This window comes from Castor canadensis, chromosome 10 (assembly GCF_047511655.1).
Source record: "Castor canadensis chromosome 10, mCasCan1.hap1v2, whole genome shotgun sequence".
Lineage (NCBI taxonomy): Eukaryota > Metazoa > Chordata > Mammalia > Rodentia > Castoridae > Castor > Castor canadensis.
In genome coordinates, this window is record NC_133395.1 from 124,153,184 (window position 1) to 124,179,176 (window position 25,993).

General features: G+C 43.7%; 2 protein-coding genes across 17 annotated transcripts in view; one reads left to right on the plus strand and one right to left on the minus strand.

The window, feature by feature from the left end:
- Slc25a26 (solute carrier family 25 member 26) overlaps positions 1-19,862 on the plus strand; it is a 125,044-nt gene extending 105,182 nt beyond the window's left edge. For 6 of the 13 annotated variants that reach the window (XM_074044185.1, XM_074044179.1, XM_074044174.1 and 3 more), the window contains 6 exons: positions 6,590-6,659; positions 12,508-12,572; positions 13,681-13,754; positions 16,800-16,982; positions 17,949-18,129; positions 19,341-19,862. In XM_074044185.1, the coding sequence (XP_073900286.1) occupies positions 6,590-6,659; positions 12,508-12,572; positions 13,681-13,754; positions 16,800-16,982; positions 17,949-18,066 (510 nt within the window). In that variant the 3' untranslated portion in view covers positions 18,067-18,129; positions 19,341-19,862. Of the gene's footprint in view, positions 1-6,589; positions 6,660-12,507; positions 12,573-13,562; positions 13,649-13,680; positions 13,755-15,890; positions 16,029-16,048; positions 16,147-16,799; positions 16,983-17,948; positions 18,130-19,340 lie in introns of those variants that run through there. The other 7 variants (XM_074044182.1, XM_074044181.1, XM_074044175.1 and 4 more) reach the window with 6 other exon arrangements.
- Positions 18,757-25,993, minus strand: part of Lrig1 (leucine rich repeats and immunoglobulin like domains 1) — a 108,380-nt gene continuing 101,143 nt past the window's right edge. For all 4 annotated transcript variants that reach the window (XM_074044170.1, XM_074044169.1, XM_074044171.1 and 1 more), the window contains 7 exons: positions 25,223-25,543; positions 23,713-23,994; positions 23,009-23,428; positions 22,410-22,535; positions 21,376-21,522; positions 20,426-20,710; positions 18,757-20,337 (listed from right to left, as the gene is read on the minus strand). In XM_074044170.1, coding sequence (XP_073900271.1) covers positions 20,078-20,337; positions 20,426-20,710; positions 21,376-21,522; positions 22,410-22,535; positions 23,009-23,428; positions 23,713-23,994; positions 25,223-25,543 — 1,841 coding nt within the window. In that variant the 3' untranslated portion in view covers positions 18,757-20,077. The remainder of the gene's footprint in view (positions 20,338-20,425; positions 20,711-21,375; positions 21,523-22,409; positions 22,536-23,008; positions 23,429-23,712; positions 23,995-25,222; positions 25,544-25,993) is intronic.

The following is a 25,993-nucleotide window of genomic DNA, read 5'->3' on the forward strand; positions in this document are numbered from 1 at the left end:
GGGCCTAATATGTGCTAGACAAGGGCTCTATCGGGGAAGTGCATGCCTAGATCGCCTTTTCATCTTTCTTTTAGGAGTTTTCTTATGTATGCAAGTTGCTGACTAAAATGAGATAAATATAATCCATGAAGATAAAAATGGTTCCTATGAGGAGTCACATTGACTTTTTTTAAGCTAAGTTAAAGAATGAGAAAAGGGGAATTTTTCGCACTTTAGTTAAATCAGATTGTCAAATACATATTAAACACTTTAAAAAAAATGCCTATAGTAATTAATAGTTCCTTGGAAGCCCTGTCAGTATTCGATTGCAAGGAGCCTCTCTGTACATTCACATATAACTTCCTTTAAAGAAAGATTGTGAAAATGTGAGTGTACACTTTTGATTTTACTTGTTTCTTTCTACTTACTTACTCATACTCTGCGTGTTCTTTTCTTTCTTCGCCTTGGCAGACATCACCAGTTGATCACAGCCCTCATTCCAACTGAGCACAGACACAAACTCTTGGACCCATCTTAGCACAGCTCACTGGAATGCTTTATCTAGTAATCTGTGACATGGAACCTGTTTGTCATTCCCAATTTTTAGGGTTCTCTACTGAACCAAGAATTATAAATGGGGGATTAGGATGGCTAGCCAGTTCATATTTTCTCCTCTCTATACGTAAGGGTAAAATCAACTACTTCCACTGCAGATATTTATGTAGGCAGTAATTATTTGCTTGCCTTTTTTGTATGAGGAACTGTCCAGGGCCCTTTGGGGCTCCAGAGATGAAGGTAATGGGTTATTGTCATCAGCGAGCTCTGTCAGAAACATAGATGAACACACTTGTATCTTCCACAGTGTCAGAATTTATTAAAGAACAGTAGATCCGCAAACTATGCCAGTTTTGTTGGTATCATGAAGTACTGCTGATATCACTTGATAGCTAGACATCAGCCATTGGCAAGCATGTTCCTTTATTGCACTCTTAATTACTGATATTAACTTTCAGGTTACACATTACTCTTCACAATAATATATAGGTTACAGATTGGATAAAAAAGGATTAAAGCAGCTGTGGGGTTGAAGGAGGTCTTGCTAAAGGCAGGGGCAGAGAGAGTCACTGAAATGATAAAATAATCCTGGAAGATCCCAGTCACAGTGTTGTCCAGGTGCAGTGGTGTTAAAATATACAGCCTGTTCAAGGTGCAGAGTTGATTCCAAGCTTACTGGATCCTGACTGTGATTGTAGTGGGTCATGTCAAATGGGATAGTGCTAAGATACAGCCCCAGGGATTAGAGTTGGGAGTTCATCACCTACCCATCTATGACCTATGCACCGTAAGTGTGCTCCCTTTCCCCAGTTTTAGGGGTCCTTCGTTTTATATGATCCAGATGAGGGGGTTGCATCATTTGTTGGTCTGATGTGTTTGATAACTTCCTTGGCCTGGTTTTTCTGATTATGCTTTTTATACACCCATGTGTCCATGTGTTCTTGATTAAATTTGGTAAGTTCATAGGTAGTAGTCTTTTATTTATATAAATAAGTTATCAGTCTGCCCCCTCATGGTTTGTGCTGACAGATGGTTGTTCACTTGTACAAACAAGATGTTGGGTCATTCTGTCTCAGCATTTGCACTCAAGATGGAGAAAACTGCTATTATAAAATGGAGCCACCCAGGGCAAGGCATGGCCTGAAAGCTACTGTTCTGTACAATATGGAGTAACTATGGAGCAGTTTGATGTCCACAGACCCCTGACCTGTAGAATCAGAGGTGAGCTAAGAGAGCTCTGAAAGGGTAATGAAAGCAAGTGACTCCTTTACATTTTTCTGTTGCTTTGGAGGAACAGGCTTGCTATTGTGTTTACTTCCAGATAATGGGGACTTGTTAGAGCAAGCCCTTTAACTCCTTCATTTTAACTGTTTTGGATAAGCATTCTTTTAAAAAGTTTTATTTATGTGTTGTAAAATTTACTGTGGTCATAGACTGTCAGTAATGACACCTATCCAGAAAAGACAGAGAGCAAGTCTAGGTTTGAAAACCTTACCACTATTTTTTGTTGTCTTAAGTGGTCATCTGATATAGTTCATTTGGAATTACATAGATGACTTTTTATACAACCTCTCATCATGACCATAAAAACATGTAGTAAAATTTTATAATCTTATGAGACTGGAAACCACGTGAGTCCTTTTGAATAGATCATCTGATGAAGTCTGAATTACGAATTTTCCTGCACTGGAACCAAATACACATTGTCTTTTTAAGACAATAGTGTTCATTTGTGTGGATCTCAAGTAAAAATCAGCCTTCCCTTCCTGCTGTACTTTCGTAGAAGACACCTGCTCTAGACTTGGACTCTTTGAGTTGTCTCATGGCACCGTGCCTGTTCTCTCTCCTGTGAATACTAGGACTGGGGCCTGCCACCTTGGAGTGGGGGAACCAGAGTGACTCGTGCTGCTCTTCCTCTGATAGGCCTTCATCAAGGAGTGAAGAATCATTCAGCAAATTAGAACGACCTGATTATTTTTGTAGTAGTGCCATTGAGTATCCTGATGAATATTAAAAATGTCATTAATTAAAAAAACAGATGGTTGAAGAGTATATGTTTTAAATAGTAGTTATGATGAAATTCAGTTAAGGTCTGTAGCAGTTAGTAGAGGGAGGGATGGGGGGAATTAAGAGATTCCTGATGCCCAGTTTTCGTATTTAAACTTGAAATTTCTCATTGATACAAACAAATGGCAATAAATTTATGGGAAATTTTTATTTTTATTTGAAAAGGAAACATGACATGAAACTGGACAAATAAGAAAACACCAGGGAAAGTATGCCCCCCCTACATTTTTTACTTTTGCTTATTTATATTTTGGTATGTGACTTCCATCTCATGAGTTGAGACTCCAGTACTGGTTCTTCACATTGAGCCTTCTTCCAGCCCCCCACATCTGCCTCTCCCAGTCATCTGCCTGCCTTGGCAGAAAGGGTCATTAGGCCTCAATAGCAATGGAAATACTTATTTAGATTGAGAAATTATGGCAATTTAAAATTTGTTGGTATTTAGACAGATCTTTAAAAAAGTCTTCTCTCTTACAAACCCACATTATTTCAGCAAATTGTACTGACACGAGAATATTTTCTGTAGTAACTTGCACATTCGAAGTTAAACTGTGCAGTAGTGAGTAATCTGGTAGGGTGGCATATGTACCATTCTGTTTGTCTATAAGACACATGGCTTTGTGGGGAGGTGAACAAACCAGCTCATCTCTTAGCATGTTGCCCTCAACTGTTGTAAATAATAATTATATACTTCCCACAATTATATTTTTTTCCACTGGCTCCTCAGATATGCCTTATCGTCACTTAAATACTTTCCACAATCAAATGAGATAATATATTTAAAATCTTCAGCATCATGCCTGTAACATGATACATACTTAGTGAATGCTAACTGATATTGTTAGTAATAATCATTTATACTGTTGCAAATACTATATTTTAATTCCACTTTCCAATCTAAAGTTATTTAAGTATCATAATCAATATTTAGTCTTTCTCTTCAGCCAGTTCTGTGTAGCACAATCTTCATGCCCCTTCAAATACATGAGCATATATGTAATTTCAGAATATTTTCCTAACTTATACACAGTACTTTTTACTGACATGTCCTTGGCGTTTTATGAATTTAAAGTTGCTCTGGAATTATTTGTAAATGGCACTCATGTAATATTTGTCTCAACATTACTTCTCCGCAGCTTTGTGTCCTAACAGGTTCTCATTTAAAAAACTCATCTCAGACTCCTACTATTTAAGCTATTTTAATAGCCCATTCACTTGGCTATTTTAATATTCCAGTAGAGACTGTGATCTGTGTGAAGAAGTAAAGTGTCACAAATGCTGCCATCAGGACCACTGTAATCTGTAGCTCCACTGTAATCCACAAGTGAATCTGTAATCCACTTCTTTGCGTGTAGTCTGCACCATCCCACTCAAACCCCAGTTCTGCTAACTCATCGCCTCAGCATTGGCAAGTTACTTAGCATCTCTGAGCCAACTTCCTTGTCTGTGAAGTGGTAAAATGATCAAAATTATACATACTTCAGAAGATTGTGGTGATGAGTCTGAGTTAACGTGTGTAAAGTATTTAGTATCTAGAACACAGTTAAGTTCTACCAAAATGTGTGTTGTGGTTGCTATTAGATTAATTATTTATATCATAATCTAAGTTTGCCACTGAAGTGTCTCACTTGACTTTAAATCTTTTGGTTCCTTAAAGATTTTTGGTTTGTTTTTCATATTTATTTGTATCCATTTCTAATACAAAATTATGTGTGTGTGTGTAGTCTAATTCTGGTAGAAAGTTAGACTTTGTACAGATTCTATTTTCAAACTGTCTTCAGATATCTGAATCTATTTTGTGCCTCCCCCCAACCATCCAAATCTCTTTACTTCCTAGACACAGCAGGCAAGCTGTGAAGCTTGTCCATCGCCTCTCTTTTGTAGCTTCTTTCCCCACAGTACTTCCCTCAAGTTAGACCTAGATGCTCTTAGATTTTTTTTTTCCTTGGAGCTGCAATGTCTGACAACTTCTAGGTACTCATTAAATGTCTGCTAAATTTATGAATTACATAGCATCTTTGATTTCTTTCCCTGTGAGATGTCATTCACATCTTGTTATTTGTTCTTCACTGTTGCTTATAAACTGAGCATTATTGCTAGTATTTTAAGTCTCTTCAAAGTAAACTTTTCCTCTTAGGAAGATATCAAAAGATTAACTGAAGATGACCTTCACTCATCAAGGAAAGTCTAGTTTACATTTACATTCCTTTTTAAATAAGTATGTGAAGTGAGTAATGGTGTTAAACCTAGCTTAGGGGCTGGAGGTGTAGCTCAGTGATAGAGCTCATGGTTAACATACAAGGTTCTAGGCTCAATCCCTAGCACTAAAAACAAAAACAAAACAAAAAATGAAGCTGAGAAGACTAGCATTAGCTTGATAAAAATGTACATTTCTCCACTTTAAAAGAAAAAGCTGTTACTGTTTCTTATTCGATCTATAATGCTTATAAGAGCTCTGGGGAAAATAGTGTTTTCTACAAAAGCACCCAGATTTATTTGCAAACATTAAAGCATTTCTGAAAAGGACCTCCAGTCCTTTTTGCTCTGGTTACTTTAGAGATGTGGGGCGTGGTCTCACTTTTTTGCCAACGGACCCTGGACGGTGATTCTATTTTGTTTCCTGCCATTGCTGGTATGACAGGTATGTACCACCATGTCCAGTTTTTTTGTTGTTGACATTGGGTCTCACAGATTTTTATTTGCCTGGTCTGGCCTGGAACTGTGAGCCTTCCTATCACAGCCTCTTGCATCTCTTGGGATGACAGGTGTGTGCCACCATACTTGTTTGAGATGAGATCTATTTTTTTTTGGTCTTCCCAGGCTGGTCTGGAACCATGGTCCTTCCAAGTGGCTAGGATTACACAGGCATGAGCCACAGGTACCAGGCCAGTATGGCAATTTTTAAAAAGTTAAACTTATCCCCTCAATGTGTTCTAAAAATGAAATCATTTATCACTATAAAGATTTATTTACAAATGTTCGTGTGGCTTTATTTGTAATGGCCCCAAATTGGAGAACTGTCCACCAACAGGTCAGTAAACAAATTATGACACAGCCACACAATGCAATATTGGTCACCAATAAAAAAAGGAATGAAGTATTGATAACCTGTGATGACCCAGATGAAACATAAAATAATTCCAAAAGAAGCCAGATGAAAAAATTATTGTGAGATTATATTTATGTGAAGTTCTAGAAAAGGCAGACTAACCCATAGTAACAGAAAAGTCACATTGCTTAGAGGGTGGGAAAGACACAAAACTTTGGGGTCATAGGTGAGTTCACTACCTTAATTGTGGCAATAGTTTTTTGTGTGTGTATCCATCAAAACTTATCAAGTTGTGTTCTTTGGATGCCAATGATCTCAGTACAGCTAAGGCTTTGCTCTTAGAAAGCCTGGGTAAGAGGTGCAGAATGCACAGATGGCTAGAGATTGGAGCGGTGCCTCACCTGGCCTGCTTAGCATTTTATGTGCCATGACTCTGTCCAGACCCTACTTAGCATGGAGTTTGTGTGGTCCTCACCTTAACACATAAGCAGTACTTACAGTGCCTTGACAAATTTTAAATTAACTAGCATCCTTCAAACCTGCAGTGTGGGTAAGGATTTTAAAAATAACCAAGGAATTTGGCACATGCTATTCTGTCCTAACCTGTGAATTATAGTATTATTTGTTTAGAATTATATGGGAAATACACAAAATAAACTTGATTGTCTTAAAGGCATATCATCTTTGCTTTAATCTGTGTATATTTGTACTATTCCTGAAAATTGTTTCCTTTGAGCACTCTACTGTAGCTGTTGCCCTTGCTTCTTTGACTTATTTTAGAATGTGGTTAAGTCCTTGGGAAAGTCACTTATGTCATCATTGAAGAATGCCACCAAAATAGCTTCTCACTTAAGTTCCCATCCCCAGACCTAACCCACAGTAGGTTCCGATAAATTCAAAGATTTAATAACGCATATTTTTCTTTCTCCTTCCACACAGGCCCTCTGGTCCTGGCGGCAGGATCATGTCGTGGATTCTTGGCAGTCAGCGGTCTGTGGAGCTTTTGCAGGTGCAGAGGATTACATTATACTGGGAAGACCGAAGTGGGGAGAAAAAGTGAAAATATTCACTTTAGGCATTCCACATTGTTTAGATGAAGAAAGCTTTGCTGGCTATTTGAGAAAAGAAAGCATCTTAGGGGGGAAAAAAAAAACTCACTAGAAAGGTGTCTGCCTGAAAGACAAGCAATTTGTTTTTGACAAATTTTCCTTTTTCTTTTTATCTTTATTAAAGCCTTCACTCAGGCCCTTGGATTATCTTAAAGATGATTTATGAAGTCCTATGTGGCAAGGGCTTGCCGTGGGTGCATGGTACCCCGTGCAGCTGTCTGCCCTGAGCCTGCTTCAGGCTGTAAGCAGTTTCTGCAGAAGGCAATGATTCACGGTCTGTGTGACATGTCTGACAGCCCTGTAGATTAACTAGTGTTGTGAGAGCAGAGGCTACTCAGCAGTTTACCGAAGGCTAAACTGTGCTGAGGGGAAAATACAGCCATGCAAACATCTGGGCATGTTTGAGGCTTTAAAGTAAGAGCAGAGTGATAATATTGATAGCAGTTTAGTGCCATCCATAATAAGTCACAGAACTTTCCAGTGAGGTTTTAAGGAGAACTCAGATGCTTTAAAGAACAAAATAGGTGATATGTTGAAAAACCTAAGAGAGAAATGTGGATTGTCATTAGAAATAAAAGTAAATTAGAATTATAGTTACAATAAAACAAAGTGGAAATTTGCCAGAAAATTATAAATTGTTTAGATGCTAAGCCAGCAAATTGACAGGTAGGTAGGTTTAGGGAGTCAACATTACTGGGAGATAATTTCTTTTCCAATTTGCTTAATGGCAAACAGGACTGGGGTTTTTGTGATTAGAAAAACAGAAGTCAGACATTTCACAGAATTCTTTATTAATAATTAAACCCATTTGCATTGTCAAAATGACTGGCAAAAATAAGAATCTTGCCTCTAGCCCAGCGCTGGTGGCTCATGCCTGTAATCCTAGCTACTCAGGAGGCAGAGATAAGGAGGATCTCGGTTCAAAGCAGCTTGGGCAAATAGTTCCTGAGACCCTATCTCGAAAAAACCCATCACAAAAAAGGGCTGGTGGAGTGGCTCAAAGTGTAGACCCTGAGTTCAAACCCCAATTCTGCAAAAAAAAAAAAAAAAAAAAAAGATTATCTTGCTTCTAGATACATCAGCGCAGCTTGAGCTTGATCCTGATGGGTAATTGTTTCCATAGACAGATGGTTATTCTTTATGTTAAAGGACTAGGTGGCCTCTGTTTATCTTCCAGAGGTCTGCAGTCTTTGTTTCCCAGCCCCTAAGAGAAACGTGTGTTTTTGTTTTTGTTGACTCCCTCCTGGGCCCTGGGGACAAAGTGAGCACTATGGAAATTTAGTCATTCTTCATAAGGAAAGCCACTTTTTAAAGTTAACAACATTTTAAAACTTGCATGTGTTGAAATAAGTAGGTAGTCTGTATTCACATTCCTTAAATAGCAAATTCAAAGATTTGCTTGCAGATGTGTATTTAGGAAATTGGCATTGCTTACATACAGTTCCCTTTAATGGAGAATATTCCCGACTAAGCACCAACATTGCCAGAGGAGAGAAGGAAGGAAAAGTTTCTGTCAATATGCTACATGATGGGAACCTGCCATCCCAATGCTATCGGTTGGGTGTCTCACTGAGGGCTGCAGCAACATGTCCTGTGCTCCCAAGACAACCAAGGATGCTGTGGTGTGGGGCAGGGGCAAGAGGTATCCAGAGCCTCACATGTAACATAGGCTGAGCTGTCAAAGGTTAGCGAGTCTCTGGTCTGCATCCAACTTGGGAAGGAGTCTTTTTGGCCAGTTGTTTTACCTGTAATAAAGAAACAATTACCTCTACATGAAAAGGGATTACAGCAGGTATTAAGTGAGATAGTGTATGTGTTAGCTCTTTGTAATCTGTAAAACTGAACAGATGTATGGAATTGTTACTCTTTCATTAAGAACAAACAAAACCCAGAAAATGAAAAGCTGTTATAATAATTCATCCTCTAAATCACATTGAAAGAATAATAATGTTAATAAAATAACTGTATAGAATAACTTCTCCAAAAAGCTTATAGATTTTAAGTATAGTTACCTTCCCTTTTAAGGTGAGGTTCTGGTAAGTGAAGGACCTTGTCCCAGGGGCCTGATAAATTTCTTACTCCTATTCCCTTTCCTTTGAAATTTTATTTGGTACAAATGCTGATCTAGAGAAACATGGTTACTGTTTTAAAACATTGTTGAAGGATAGGTATCATTTAAAAGCAATCCATGTTGTGAGAAGCTGACGTATTCTGGGAGAGGTTGTCCAGCGAAACGAGGAATGGCTGCCCCAGGGCTCCCTTTCAGGTGCCTGTACACTGTGCTTACAGACTCCTTACTCCTGCATGGCTCATAAAGACAGTGCTTAAATTGCCCTCAAATCAGAAGTTAGATTTCTCATTCCCAAGACCATTCTCTCTTGCCGTCCTCAACTCTCTTCCTTGCCCATGGTTGTTTCATAAACTCTTGGCACAGATAATCAAAAATGTCTCTTGAGATTGGAGGTGTTGATGGCTTGTCATGCTCAGAAATTCCCTTGGCTTCTGATCAGGGGTTAAACTAGGGGAAAAAAGAACTTTGTCAACTTTCTCACTTCCAATGAAGTTCTAAACCTAAAACCATAACGCTGTCTGAATAATTATGATGCTTCCTCCTGTAGTGATATTTGCTGCTCTGGTATTTTTAATCAGTTTCTCCTAAAAAATTTGTCTTTATGTTCTCTGAGAGAAGGGCTGGGGGAGAGAGATCTATCTGTCCTTGGGCTTGAAATTCTAGAATGGGGTGAAGGATTATTTGGGTAACAGAGGCTGGCACCATCTTTAACACAGAGGCAAGTACACTGTGGACTCTTATTTGGAGATTATGAATGAGGATGCTGGAAGGTATACTTACTCCTCCCAAAGTAACCAGAGCTGAGAAGAGCCTGGAGAAGCAGCAAATGCAGGAGGGCACCCATGATGGGCTTTGGGCATCCTACTGCTTCACCCATCTCATTCTCAGCTTCTGCTTGCAGGTGACACCTCCAGGCCTATGGTAGGAAGGTGGCTCCTTTTGTCTCCAAGAGGGTCAGAATCGCCTTTGTTTCCCAAGGAAGCGTGAGAGGTGGTCATAGTCCTGTTTTCCCTGGGCATGGTTTAGAAAGCAGTGGCCTGTCGGTAACACCCACCCCAAGTGGGGGCAAGTGTCTTCACATGCTAGGCAGTTATCTTCTGTCCAATACGGTAGCATGTTCTTGTAGTTATTCCTGTAGTGAAATGTAGAAAATACGTTCATTTTAACTGGAAATCCGGCTCTCTACCCTCTCCCGTTACGACCACTTACTCTGTATGTTCACAAGTCCTCCTTGTAGTCTTCTCAAAAAACATTGTGAGGTCTGTGAGCAAAAGTAATCTGATAGTTGAAGACCTACAAATTGATTTATTAATGACTTACACAAAATGCAGTTTCTATCATGGCAGTAAAATTAGGGCACATCAAAGTGTTTTTGAGCTAACGTGTCTCCATATGACTTTCATGAAACTGAAATCTCTGAGAGAATATTAGCAAGTATCCACAGTGAAGAACAGTAAACCTTTGCCAGTGGCCAAAAGAATTTTGAGTTCAGGTAATCAAATTTATTAAATGTTCCTGGTCAATTGTTAGGCCATTTAAATTGGTCTTGTATAGTTTGTGAACATTCTGAAATACGAAAATGAGGTTTAACAATCAGACTTTGATTTGTCTTATCTTGTATCAAAGTCGTTAGGTTGTAGAAAGCATACAACTTTTGGGGTCAAGACACACTTGACCTGGAGTCCCAGTTCCCCACTGTCTCTGGGAAGAATGATTATAAACGGGAATAGTCTCACTTGTGCAGATGAGATGAGATGAGATGATAGAGGCTGGCGAGCTTCTGGAGAGCCAGCTAGGAAGCCAGCACAGCATGGGTATGAGCCTCCACCCTTTTCTTCCTCTGCCTTTTAGAAGGTGAGTTCCTACCCAGATGAGTTCATTCCTTGTAGCACTGCTGGAGCCATGCAGTATTCTGAACACTGAGTCTGCATAGTGGTCTGCATGCCACATGTGAGAACACGGAGACATCAGGAGACCTTGGCCAAGAGCTGCAGTGTTGGAGTCAGACATAAGAGCAAGCGTCAGCTCGACACTGAGTTGCATCTTATGCGAGTTAGATTCCAGAGGCTTAGTTTCCCACCTGCAGCAGTGGGTAACTTGTAAAGAAATGTAGCTAGAGAGTAATTTATCACATCAGTCACCTATCCGGTAGAGCAGAGATCTAAGCCTTCTGACTATAGACTGGGACCTTTCAGACGAGACCCTGCTGGAGCTGGCTGTTAGGGAGGGAAACCACTGAATATGGAATATGTTGGAGAGGGTGCCGGGATAGTGTGTTCATTGCCTTCATTTCCTTTTCCTTTTCCTCCTTTCTTAGGATTTTTGTCTTCTTTGTTTCTGTGTTTGTTTTTTGTTTTGGATGGGTGTGAAGCTGTCTTGGACCCTGTATTTAAAAGTGTATTTGTTTCTCTAGGCAGAATATGTATTTTTAAAAAATTACAAGAGTAGGATTTCATGGCTAGATCCACAAAAATTTTAAATACCTGAAGTTTAAGCAAGTCTCTGAATTTTGGGCAACATTAGAACAGTTTACATAGTTATAATTCTAAAGGGCCTAAAACAAAGGAGATACTGACAGTCTTTAGCCCTAAGGTATTTGACATTCATGGGTAACCAAAAATAGAACATTAATGCATATAAATGGGTATACTTTTCTGAAAGTGTTATAGCAAATGTGACCGGATGGTGGAGGTCCACTGTAATGTTCTTCTTTCAACCACATATTTAGAAAGGTATTTGTCAGAGATCAGATGCCTTTCTTGTCCATAAGTCATGATAGACAGCTATTTCTGGAGCCGACTTTATACTTGCGTTCTGTTCAGCCCTCATGAAACTGCCTCTCTCCTCCAGTTCCTGGGAATCAAATGTTCTGAAAACCTTCAGGGTTTATTATTTCTCTATATAGGGCCTCTTGGAGGTTAAAATGTATCTTGGTACATATTAAATAAAATGTTGACACCATAAACTGTAGTTTATGCTAACAACAAAAAAGTCTTCCAGTTCCTCTGCCAACAAAGGACCCTGTTAAAACCTTTGGATAATTTAGTTGTCATAATATTTACATAAAGAGAACATAAGAGAGAAGGTAGGAAGGAAGTGAAAAAGCAGAATGCCTGTTGAACAAGAGGGATTCAAAGAAAATGCAGAGGAGAGCCTAGAAATGTAGTAGCACTGGCCTGTTACAGAAATGCAGAAAGCTTCACTCTTTTAAACTTGAAGAGTCCAGCCATTTATACTAAAAATCTTGATATTATATACATGATTGGGCCCATTTTGCTCTATGCACAGCAGAGACTGTAGAAGCATTTGAGTCAGTTTATAGAAGAGTGGCCCATAGAAAGGCGTGCCCCTGGGAGCTGTGTGCCTCTCACACTGCAGAGGTATCTGGTCATGTTCACGTGCATCCTGAGTGCACTCTGGTTAGCTTGCCAGTTCCATGAAAGAGCCAGATGGATTGTAGGATTGTTTTCTTACTTCAGTAGTAGAGCATTGTCTTTTATCTCTCATTGCGAAAGAAAGGAAGTATGTGGATGAAAATTTTGTACATCCTCTTCCTGAGGCAGGTAGACATGATGAGAAATGATTTTTGGTAGAGTTAGGATTATAAAGTAAAAATGATGTTGTTACCAGCAAGTGTGATATTAACATCTCACCCCTGTCTTGGGTCTTACACACAGGTGGCTTTGCAGCTGCAGTCACCACGCCTCTGGATGTGGCAAAGACAAGGATTATGTTGGCGAAGGTGAGTGGTAAGAGTGTAACGTACATGCTGTGTCTGTGAGCATGAGGACTTGCCAGGGTATGAAGTGAACCATTAATAAAACTGACAATGAGAGAACAGTAGCCATAGTGATCACTGAGAGGTATGCGCGTGGCACTTTCCATTTCAAGATCATTCTTACCTGCATTATGGAAGCAAGTAGATCTGAGGGCCTCTGCCTGCTAATACTACTTTCAAATCTCTGTTTCTCCTGGTGACAAATATAAGGCTCAGGGAGGCTGGCTTAATCCATGTTATGCAGCAACCAAGGAAGTAGCATTTGAAGTCAGGTCATGGTTGGCCTTAACTAGATAAGACAGTTGTCAGATTTAAAAAAATTGTTAAAAAGAATTGTTTAAAAAAATATAAACAGCTGGATCTATTTCAGGGCCTGCCAATACAAATAACATACCTGGACCAGAACAATTTTTTAAAGTCCTATCCTTATAGAAAGGCAGAGCAAATGTGAGCAGCACTCTAGTGCACAGTAGACAGGACTGAGCCTAAGGTGTAGGCCATGCTTTAAACTGAACCTAGGTTTTTTTCTTTCTTTGCGGTTGAACATAGGTCTTTGGGCTTGCAAGGCAGGCGCTCCACTGCTTAAGCCAAAGCTCCGGTCCTTTTTGCTCTGGTTAGTGTGGAGATAAGGTCTTACTTTTTGCCCAGGTCAGACTGGACCGTGATCTTCCTATTTTAAGCTCCCCACTATTGCTGGACATCCAGCTTTTTTTTCCCAGTGGATATGGGGACTTGCAAACTTCTTGTCAAGGCTGACCTCAAACTGTGATCCTCCCCCATCTCAGCTTCCCAATTAGCTAAGATGACAGATGTGAACCACCAGAATGCACCCAAACGTGGTATTTTTTATTAAATGTGTTTATTAGCTACTTAGAAAAGGTTTTCATTTGTACCATTTGTAGTTGTTCTTTGTCCTCAGGTCAACTATCTTGCTTTCACTCTCCTCTTAAGTAGTTGCGTGTCAGTAATCTGCGTGAGCCCTGAAAAGCAGCTTCCCTGTGGCACAGGCCATGCATCCGAGGATAAGTAAACATCAGAAGGTAACAGACTTCTCCCTTGTCTTTTCCTGCAGGCTGGTTCCAGCACTGCTAGTGGGAACGTGCTCTCTGCCCTGCATGGGGTCTGGCAGTCACAGGGGCTGGCAGGGTAAGGACAGAGGGAATGCTCAGTTGCCTTGCCTCCTCTCCGCCAGCTCTAAAATCCTTCTGCCTGCTATGGGATGAATACCTTCTGCTTTCTGTTCTGGTTGGGGTCTCTATATTTAGAGTATACAAAATGTTCTGTGTGATGCTGCATATGTGAATTAAAATTCAGCACAACCTGATTGATGAGTGTTCTAGCCACGTGTCTCGGCCTGTTCATCTTAATGTTGGCTGGCATTCATGTCCTTGCTGTGTCTGGGCTATACCATGGAAGACGCAAGCTACCAGTTGCACTATTGTCAGCAACAAAGGCAGCCATGCATTGCCCTGTGATGTGGATAGGCCCTGCATCAATAGGCTTTTTTGTCATTGTGCAAACATGGCAGAGTGTGCTTACACAAACTTCAGCGGTACTGTCTACTGCATACCAAGGGCTCCCTGGCTGCAAACCTGTACAGCAGGTCCCTGTGCCGACTGTTGTAGGCAGTTGTAAGAAGGAAACAATTGTGTCTGTAAACATATATAAACATAGAAAAGGATCAGTAAAAATAAGTGGGTGGAAGGAATCTCAGTTTCATTATAATTTTAGGGCCCATCATGGCACATGCAGTCTGTCTTTTGCAAAAACATTTCTGTGCAGCGCATAACTGTACACTGAATGTTCCAGAGCACACCTCAACTGTGCATTATCTTTTTAATTTTATTTTTGAATTCTTATATATTAATAATACAAGGTACTGTTCCATACTATTGGGTAAGTGGCTCAAATTTCTAGCTTCATGTCCTAAACAGCTCTCTTCAAGATGTTATTCCAACATTGCTTTTACAGTTCAGACTCAGAAAACTATGGTGAGCTGGGTTGTTAAGTAAGTGGAACTGGATTGCCTTGGATGCTCTGCCGGGGACACTGCTGCAGGACAAAGCAGCAGTCTGCTTGGAGAGGGAGGGGTGAGCTGGTGTGCTGTGGCCCCTCATCCCTGATTGCAGCTCTGCGTGATCTGGACAGTTGTAGTTTCAGCTAGCTGACAGTCTGGGGAATGCAAAGCAGGGATGTCAGGCCCTATTCAGGGCTTTGTCTGGAGAGCAGCCCTGCGCTTGATTTAGATTTCCAGCTGAAAGTGTGAAAAGTAGGTAAATTTGGGTGATTTTGTTGATTAGCAACTCTGATGGATTGAGACAAGGAATGGGGCGAAGCAAGAATGGACTTAGTGGGTCCAAGCCAGAGCATGGAAGGCAGCATGGTAGCATCTGTGCTGAGCCATTCATGGCTGATACCTTGGTGAAGGAATGAAAATGTGGTTACTCGTATCTGAGGCCCATTCATTTTGATAACAAGTTTGCATTAAACAAAGAAGTGGTGTGAAGAAAAAATACTCTGGAGCCACATATTCAGAGAGAATAAGATTCTTAGGTGTATGAAACTGTGATTGAGCCACAGAGGCAGAGAAGTTTATGTGGTAACCTTTGATATCATAAAGGTATACTGTCATACTTCACTGCCTTTCCAGATAGTTCATGTTAGATCAGAAGGCAGCTGTTGGGCAGACCTCTGCTGTTGACCGTGGCTCTGTGAAGTTGGGGTGGAGCTGTAGCCTGTCTCCCTTGGTTGAGAAATTGGTGATGGGGGATGGCACGATGGGCCACATCATGGTCACAGATACTGGCAGAGAAAGAATCATCTTGTGTAGATCGAGGACATTCAGCCTTCCCCGTACGAGTTGTGTGGCACATACTTGATATTACAAAACTAAGAAGTGCCAGGATCATGGACAGAGGGGGGGAGTTAAAAAACAGGTCAAAAGGGCTGGACGCATGACTCAGGTGTAGAGTCCTTGGCTAGCAAGTGCAAAGCTCTGAGTTCTAGCCCCAGCCTCCCACTCTTCCCCCTGCCAAAAAAAAACAAGTCAAGAGTCTGTCTGTCTGTCTCCAGTGGTAGCCTTGAAAAGGTAATTTGGAATTTTTGCTTATCTTCTTGGGCTGCAAAGGTTGGATAGCAAGACCATCTCACTAACAACAAACCCCCAACCAAACTTAATAAACCACAAACCCATCCAATCCTGGGCAGCTGTTCTAGTCATGTTCCTGGACATCCTCAGCGCTGAAGTGGCTCAGCGTGCTGCTTCCTCTGTTGCATATCCAGGAGAAAAGCCATGGCTGCCTCCTATCTCCACCCTCTACTCACCAGTATTCACGCTGCCCTGCGGTGAACGTGCTGCTCTCTCTGGGTTCCTACAAGTCTGGCAGTGTCTGAGGCGCATGCGCTGGAGCAAACTGCTCTCCCATGCTCCTCCTTTCCAGTGGCTGGAGAGCAGATGGGAGGCCTGCGTGTCCCGGACTGCACTTTCATCCTCTTCTGCTAATCAACTGACTATTCGTTCTCCTTGACTGCTGTTTATGTAAGAACTGCCCCTGCCTGAGCTCCGGCTTTGTGCCATCCTCTGCAAGATACTGTACATTTGAGGTCTTGTGATCTGTTGTGACTGGAACCTATCTGTGTTCTCCCTGCAAGTCTGCCTCTGTGTTTGGTTGGGGTGCTCCCTGTACAACTTGCTTTAAAGCTGAATTTATGTTAATAGATTCATTGTCATCTAGCCTCTCACCAGGAGCTGCAAAGCTTGCTAGTGGCCAAAGCCGAACAAGATGCTGGCTTTTAGAAATCAGTACAGTAGTTAAGGGAGGCAGAATTTCCTGGCAGATGTCACCTTCTGCAGCACAGCCACTTCCCCTCCCCCCGCACTTTCCCTGTATAGGGCAAGGCCAGGAAAATGAATCCATTTTTCAGGCCAGAAGGACACAGTGGCCTCAAAGCAAGAAATTATTAGTGTTTGCCCTCAACAGCCACCTCATGTAAAAACAATGTGTTTGGAGCAGAGGTGAATGACTCTTTTTCTTCAGTGTCTTTTGGTCTTCTGTAGAATTTTCAGTTATTCCCATAGAAGAGAACGAGGTTCTTAAGTGTATATGAAGTGTTTTACACAATGAGTTAAGTCTTGAGCTAGCTAACTAAAAGGGCCCTGCAGCATGTGGTAAGGCCCCTTACTTTCCTCAGGTGTCAACACGAGTGGCTTCAGTGGGAGGTTGGTTGGCCTGTCCTCCCTCACCTTTCGGAACCACATAGCCAAGGGCCGCAAGGATCCAGCAGGAGTTCCTTCCTGGCAGCTTTCTCACTCAGCCACCACCTAGCTCAGCATGGAGGTTTGTCTGAGTCTCCACAAGATGCTATTGCTGACATGTACGGCATTTTCAGTTTTCTGCCCTAGATCTGAAGTCCACCCTCTAGTTCTGATTTTGTAACTCTGTGCATATGGAAACTCTCCTGTGAACATGATAGAAATACGGGCAGGGCTGTCATTTGCATCCCTAGGACATCTCCCTTCCATGTTCTCCAGAATTGTGACCCTATAGAATTGCTTTTTGTAAGACCTGTGTTGTACATTTTTATGATTGGATCTGTGTCCTGGTTCATCCTTTTCAGCTGGTTGGCCTTGTGCTATGACTTGGGTGACCAGGCAAGAGTCATTTGCAGATTCTTAATATGATGTTATAAAAAACATCTTTAAAGAACTACCTGTGCATAACTATCAGCAGCTCTAAAGAATAAATCCCATGTCCACTCTCCGTGCCATCGTACTTTGTTTTGGATTATTCAGTGGCACCTGTAGTGCCTGGGACTAGACTCCTGCAGAGGTGCTGCTTCCTCCCTGCCACAGCCGTGTGCCTGTATGTCCATAAACAGACTGGCCAAGAAAATTAGTCTATGGAGACTTGATTCCTTTTTGTGGGGTCATAGTTGTGTCTCTCCGAGGACAAAATGTGACCAAGTCACCAGAGGAGTAGCAGAGTTGTCTAAAAACCTGCTTCTCCTCTCTGGTCTGTGCCTCAGAGACCCCTTCAGTCTCATTGAGAAGAGCCCCTCCAGCCTTTCCTTTGTGTCCTGTAAAAAGTTGATTTGGTCACCTCTCAAGACCTAGCACTGCTGGGGTCAGTTGTTACTGTTGTAGCAGTGAGTGTTCACAGGTAGACTATGTGGTGTTCAGCTGGGCCCCAGCTTCTGCATGCCTACTTAGGCATGGAACTTAGTGTGCTACACGGAGGAAAGCAGTTTTAGGTGCCATGGGTCACTTCATGAGCATGGTGTGCTGAGTGAGCTGTGGGCAGTTTTTATGCACATTTTTTAAAAAGTCTTTCTTTTCCCTAGATTGTTTGCAGGTGTCTTCCCACGAATGGCAGCCATCAGCCTGGGAGGGTTCATCTTTCTGGGTGCTTACGACCAAACCTACAGCCTGCTGTTAGAAGTGGGCAGAAAGAGCCTCTGATGTGGAGCGACTGCACATGTGCTTCCTTGAAGGAGGAGGCTGTTGTGTGGACTCTGCCTTCTGGTGAGCAGCTGCTTTATCATGACACTGGGTCCTCCGCAGTGTAGACTGGCTGGAAGGTATCAGTAGTGGTGGCACTCTGAACTGTCTCTGAGGCCCCTCAATGAACGAGCTTGGCCGTGCTGGGGCCTTCAGAGCAGTCCTTCGATCAGAAAGGCAGCCTTCCCTTCCTGCCACGTGATGGATTTGCCAGAAGGCTGAATTGGGAAAAGGAAGATGACTTGGGGCAGAAATGGTCTCTGTGGAGGTTTGTCCTTGTGTCAATGCCTATTGTGTAAGATTGTAGCTTTGTTTATTAGGGACACGCTGGAGCATGCATTCTTTCTGGTAGCCCAGCTACGTGCTCACCCTCAGATTTTGCCTATAAAAACACATAATTAGAGCCGTGTCCAGCAACCCATGTGCTAGGTGAGAGACAGCACCCTTTGGGGAACTCGGCTTGACTAAATCAGATGCTGAAACTCAGAATGCTCAGGACCCCGGCAGTGTTGGGGCACTAGTGTATGATTCGGTTTTCTTTTCCCCATTTGGGAAAACATTACTAAAAGCAGAATGACCACATTTATTTTTTAAGGGAATCCTTAAAAAAGTGTTGGTCATGTATATACAAGAATGACACCAGCCATACACTTAACATTTATAAATGAACGTTTATTAAAGACACTTCAATATTTTACATGTTTTTTCCATGTACAATGTACCAAAATTTCTATAAATAAATAACTTTGTACATAAAAGTAATACTTCCTTTTTTCACATTGCCTCTCAGAAGCAGCAAATTCACATATTTTGTGGAAGTAAGTAACATTGAGAACAAAATTTTAAATGTGCTTACCTTTTGGAACAGTGACAAGCTCTGACAGTAAAACTTGACATAGGTAACCATTTTGTCAATACCTCCCTTCAGCTTTTGGCCTAAAGGAATCTGCTTTTTGACATTTTAAGGACCTTGGTTCAATGTAATTTTTAGTGATTTACACATTGGCACTCACAAGATGGTTAGCTCCAGGTCTCAAAAGTGCAAATATCCCCCAGGTCTAGGGCTAAATCTTGTATGGTCCGTGCCCAGTTCCGTTTGTGTGAGGGACTGGTGGGGACAGTCCTGCTCCTCGGTAGAAGTAAGGTAGCCCTGAAGAGTGAGAACTTTGTCTTTATTGTCCCCGATGTAATGCTTTACTGGCAGAATTAAAACATCACTATTGGTAAATCCACAGGTACCAACATGAGCAGCCTTAATAAAAAGCCTCGATCCAACGCCACTGACGACTAAATCTGCTTTTATCATAAAACAAGCTCCAAAGACGGGAGAAAGGCAGTACTTAGTTGTTCTACCCACTGCTTGTGGTGGATTATCAACTTTCATTCTCCTCCCTGAAGAACGAACTTAAACTTACAAGGAGCCATCCCTCACTGCCAGGACAGATGAAACGCACACCTTGTGCGCTGCATGGAGGTTGCACCTGCAGAGTCCTGCAATGCACTTGGAATCTGATCACAAAGTGCACAGACTTCTCAACCCACCAGAAACACCAGCCAACAAATGCTGTTTTCACCTCTCTAAATTTCAGCCATGCATTAAGGCACCAGAACTATTTCCCAACCCCCTGTCAGTCAAAATTAGCAACCTGATATGAAAAATAATATTGTCAAAATTGTATAATTCTTTTGTTAACCATGCACTAAAGATTAAAATAGCCTCTGTAAAAGATATATAATATATATGAAATCTCTGAAAACTCTTATGTACAATGGTATCAAATACTCTGCCTTTTGTACACAAATAGCCTCTTGCATTTCTGTGCTGCAGACACATGTCCTGTGACCAACTGACACTCCACATGGAAGTTAAAACTATGTACACATCAGTGACGCTTGAACCCAAGCTTCCTCACAGCCTCTCCTACCTCTTTCCTGTACAGACTACTATGACAAGAGCTGAGGTAGACGAAGCCTAGCTTTTCGGTGCCAATAGCAATGGTCCCCTCCGTGTGCCAGGGAACTGTCCTGTCAGTGGCGTGGACTCAGGACTGGAGTCACAGACCTTGGGGAGGTGGCCATTGGAAACAAGCAAGTGCTGGGCTTCACTGGGGACAGCAAGAAAGCCCAAGGAGGCATCTGTGAGCTCCGGGTTGCCTGAAGTTAACACAGATGAAGGCTGTAGGTCTGTGGAGTCTGGTTCATACAGCCTTGCTAAAGTCCAAGAAGAATCCCCTATAAGCAAAGACAGCTCATCAGACCCTCTGACCTGACCATTTAAGTGGCTCCCAAACCACCCGCTAGAGACTCCTCAGAAAGTTACCTTTTCCGTCCAGGGATGGCACTGGCTGCTTCTTCAAGGAGGGCAGCATTCTGTCATGGTTACTGGGGTAGAGGGACTGCCTGCAGTCAGCATGAGAGCCATCAGCAGTCCCACTCCCAGGATGAGGGGAAGAAAGTTCTCCATCACTCTGTTTGGGCTCCTGGCCACTTAATGTACTTGGTTGTGCACTGTCTCTAGACATAGGCTGAGGATGGAACGCTTGCTCCTTGGAGTAACTGTCCACATCAGTGTTGCAGTCACTGCAGATAGCAGGGCCACTGTGTTCTGAAGGACAGAAGTAAAGCTGGATCAGAACCATCCCACAACAGGCTAGCTGCTGCCTCTCTCCCCATCCCCCACTACCGAAGGCAGGAGTCCTGTTTACATTCCCTGTGTAATCCAAGAAGAGGCTGGGCAAACAGCAAGCCCTTAGTGAAGAATGTGGTCATTTGTGCTGAAATGCTCCAGGTTAAATTAATTTTGTACTCTGAATGTACTCATACTATTGCAATTGTAGGGGAGAAAAAACTTATTCTGAATCAGGTACCATGCTGGGTTAAAAGTCTTCTCAACAATTAGAAATTTAACCTCAAAAGAGCACTAGTGAAAAGGGCAAACTGTCGTCTTTGCCCTTGCACATTAAGTTGCTTGTAACTTTAGGAAATTCATGCTGAGGGTTGGGGCTGTCATGGCTTGCTGACAGAGCTCTTGACGCATGTATGTGAGGCCCTAGGTTTCAGTCCCGACTCCACAGAAAAACCTTACTATGAAAGAAGGAAACTCATGTTCCCACACCATAAGCTTAGCTAAAAGTGAGCCAGGCCAGAGCTTCCTGTCTGTATAGTGAATACCAGCAGACAGTATGAGACCAGTAGTAAGTCTCATTTGGTGACTCAACCCACATTTTGATTTCAAAAAGAAACTACTTTTCCTGTGAAAGCATCTCCTACCCATCTTGTGTGGACCAGTTGTCCTGGCGGTTTTCTCCGTCACTTTCCAGGGCTCTCTGTTACATCCAATGCAGAGTTTGGGCTGCCTACATGCAACACCGCGCACATCAACTTCTGGAAAGAGGCTTGCGTCTCTCAGACACACACCTGCAAAGGAGCCGCCCAGTTAGAAACTGTGCTCGGTACAGCTCAGCCTCTTGAGCAGACCGGGCAAGGCTACAACAGCTTACTCTTACAAATTTGCTTTAGCGCAGCAGACTACGCTGCCTATCCAGAGGTCCAGCACACAGCGTATTTTGTAAGACCACTTGGCCAGCAGGCAGGCCTCCCAGCATTCAGAGCCTAGTTAAATGGACAGGAGGACAGAGCTCTACGGCCCCAGATAGCTGCTGAGTCCCACGCCAGCTGAGGTGGCTCAGCCTCCTGAGATCTTTTTCCTATGAGAATTGAACCCAGAGCAGACCCAGGCGCTCGCGCTCTATTGTAATCCCTCGGTCACAGGGCTTTGGTTTCGAAGTCCCACATGGACACCAAAATCCAAAGGTGCTCAGGTCCCTTATATAAAATGATGCACTATAGCCTAAGCACATCTTCTTTGTACTTTAAATCCACTAGTAACACCGAACACGGTGGAATGCTATGTAAATAGTTATGCTGTGCAGGAAATAACAAGATGAATGTGTACATACTCAGCACAGTTTTTTCCTGAACATTTTCAATCTGCGGGTGGTTGAACCCGTGGACACGAAAGCCTCCCTATAAAAACAATAGGTGGCTGGACTGTCCTTTGCAGTTGTTACTCTCAGCCATCATATCTTATCTTGATGGCAGAATTACTGATATGCCTAAGACTGACTTCCTGGGGGATTGGATGTTAAAACCTTCCCAGAACTTGCACAGTCCGTGTTCTCCATCGGCCACACAGCCTTCTAGCTCACCACACATGCCCCTCTAATGCCATCCCCTCCCTGTAGAGGAGCTGGAGGCCAAGTCCAGGACCAGGGGCCACACACACACAGGCCTTGAGGCCTTACCATTGCTCTCGATGTGCCCGTTGGCCTGATGGCCACCCTCAGTCCTGACCACAGTTTCCTGTCGGTCAGAAAGAGTCCCCTGAGAAGAGAGGTAGCTTGGTACGTCTGGTGGCACAATGGTTTCATCTGCAAGGAGATAAAACAGTGAAACAACAGGGTTGCAAGCACATACTCACTGTCAGGCCCAGCACCAGGATCGCCCCAACAATGACCACCAAGGCCCTCTTAGCCTTCCTTCACCCCCAGAGGTACAAAGTGTGACAGACATACATCGGAGTCCACAAAAGATGGGAAGGGAGAGGAACCTAACAAAAGCACACCACTGTGAGGTTTCATAAACAATCACCATGTGTCAACATGCGCGGGCCGATGACGCCTCTGAATTACCATGAGGCTTAAGCTGTAGAGCTCACCAGGCACTTGTACGAGTGTTCTCCCAGAAAGTTAAGTGGTGGCCATGGGCCGAAAGCCTCGGCCTTCCAGAAGCGCTCTATTCCCAGAGGTTACCAGGGTTCTGAACAGACCGAGATTCCCAACACAGCCTCTGGACCTGCCCTCATCCACGTCACCGCAAACCCAGTGTGCCCACCGTGCCAGACCTGTGTTGGTGACGCTGTACTCCTCGCTCTTCTTCCTAGTGTGGTAGATGATGCACACCCAGACCAACGACGTCAGAACGATGCTGCACACCACAGCGATGGTGAAGATGCCCACGGTGGTCCCATCCTTCCTGCAGCCGGGGGTGGGCAAGATGCTCAGCAGGCTGTGAGCTCGTTCTGTGCCCAGGGTGTTGGACATCTCACAGGTGTACCGGCCTGCGTCCTCTGCCACCACATTCTGAACGACGAGTAGCTGGTTGCCTGGAGTGAAGTGGTGCCGCTCAGTGAGGCTGAGGGGATGGTCCCCTTTGAACCAGGTGATGCGGGGTGCAGGGCTCCCGGTTGCCTTGCACTGCAGAGCTACCGTTTCTCCCACAGACACCACACGGTCTTCCAAGGGCACTGCCAAGGATGGTGTCTCTGCAAGAAACCAGTGCAGATTGCACATTTATTCTGTGGGCCTCACTTGCTACAGATTTGCTTTGTTTTGTTTTGACACCCCCACCTGTCAGTAAACTGCCACATGGTAAGAGTCGCAGAAGGCCTTCTAACATCATGATTAAATCGTTACCATTCTGGAGGTACCCACCCCAGGGCTCCGTGGATCAATGGGAAAATCTTCCTGTGAGATCTCTGGGTGCCTACAGTAATTGAGTCTCAGTCACCCCCCCTCTCGCACAAATACAGTGAATCTGGAGCCAAACCTAAGACAGTCAGGGTGGCATTTGCAGAAATGGAGCCAGCCACATTCTGGGCAGTGCAGCTATAAACCCCCATGTCATCTGTTTTCACGTCAGTGATAAAGAATACGTCGTCATCTGGCATGACGTGCATGCGTCGCTCGCGAGCTGCAGGGAAGTCAGTGCCGCCATCCTTCTGCCAGGCAATCTGGGGGTTAGGGTGACCGGTCGCAGCACATTCGAGGCGGGCCATGGTGCCAGTCCGGATGGCAATGTCATAGGGTATTTTGGTAAACGATGGCAACACTGGAAAACACACAAGGTGAGATCAAGGGGCAGGCAGATGCAAAGGGTCGGGTCTTCTGGAAAACTCATCTCCCTAACAAGCCTGGGGTCAGCTCCCTCCCCTTCCCCCCTTTGTGCGAGTATCTGCCCAGGATCACCACTGCCACCTCTGAGTCAGGAGTAGTACATTTCCACACAGACCCCAGCTTCTCCCTGCCACAGGAGCAGCACTGCCCTCAGCCTCTCCCACCACACTCTAGGCTGGCAATAATCCCTCAAGGTGAGGCTCTGCCTGGAACATCTTTCGGGAAGATCAGTCAGCACAGGGGCTCCCCAGATAGGGAGGACACTCGCTTGTCTTCATCAGCTTCTGCTACCTGCTCTGCAGAGATGGCATTACAGAGTACAGAGGAAACGCTGCAAGCGCATCCCTCCCAAGACACCCACTGTGGACAGGGCAGGTGGGAGCCATATTACCAAGCACACCCACACAGAACTCAGCGTGAACAGCAAAGGTGACACCATGATCAGCATCAAGCCACCTCAGGAATCACTGTACTACATTTGTTGTCAAAGATACTTTGGTGGAGAGTCTAAGGGTTGTCTGAGTCTTAAGGAAACACTGAGGACTCCCTCAAAATAAGCAAGACAGCACAGCTAACGTGTAAAGAATGCTCTCCTGTAGTTTGAGGTCTGAAAGAGCACAGAAAGCTAGCACGTCTCATGATCCCCGACCACCATTCATGCTCTCTACCCCTTCCCTCTATCCCATACGGCTGTCTTGGAAAAAGCCCGTGACAGGTTGCAAGGCTGGGTCCTGACTGAAAGGACCCTGGCACAGCCTCCCCAACAATGCTGTCGGCCAGGGGCTCGTGCCAGTCCTGCTGCCCACAGCCTCCAGAGCAAAGGACTTGCCCCCGGCTGGCTTCTGGCTGTGCCATCTGCCCAGAGGAGAGCAGCGTCCCCAGGAGCCATGGATGCTTGCAGTCTAGAAGCTACACTTCTTGGTTCAGAGAGGACGATTAATAAAAATGCAAGGCTTGGCTCCACAACTTCAACTAACTCTTAAGTAGAGCTATAAAAAGTCACCCAACCCAAAAAGAATTATGCTTTGATATGCAACTCTTGCTTGGGGCAAACTCAGGGTGCTGTGTGACTGAGGAAGTGTCTCCTGCCTCAGTAATCTCTGCGTTGGTAACAGGGCAGCGTGGTCATGGGAGTCTTGCACGAGAACCAGACATTCTCCTACCATTCACAGTGAGCCTGGCCTTCTGCGAGTAGGTGGAGCCAAAATGGTTGGTGATGACACATTGGTAGCGGCCCTCATGCCCAAAAGTGACACGGCGGAGGTGCAGGATGGTGGTGTACTCCATCACTTCCCCATCCTGTGCACGGACGTGCGCAAAGTTCTCCATGTCTGCATTGGCCAAGAACTCATTGTCCTTTTTCCAGGCAAACGTCATCGGGGAGCTGCTGCTGCTGGCTGCTGAGCACGTGAACCGGATATCCTTGCCCATCACAGCCACGGTCATCTTCGGCTGAGTGATGATTTGTGGCTTTGGGAAGTCATCTAGGGGAGAGAAGTGAGAACAGTAAGGGAGCAGGCTCTTCATATGTAGAGGGACCAGCTGCTGCTCACAATAGTAAGAAACTGGGTTACACACTGAGCAAGAGACCAGATCTTTCATGGTCCCTGTGCATGGTTTACTCCAGACAACAAAAGGGCTGCACCATACATCAGCTCCTTGATTAGAAATTAATCCATCAGTATTCAATCATCAAACCACCAGCAGTTTCCTTGAAACAACCATACTGGTGTTACGGGCTTACTTTTTTTTTTTTTTTTTTTACATGAAACTCAAGAGAGGTACCAGCAGTCATGGCTACACAGACCTTACTCCAAAAGGACTCAGTATTGTGTGTTTCCAGAATGTCAGGATGCTCAAAAATCTGCATCTCCATGCAAACAACGAGAACACCCATACAAATGTTCACAACAGTTTCAGATTTCTGGAGAACA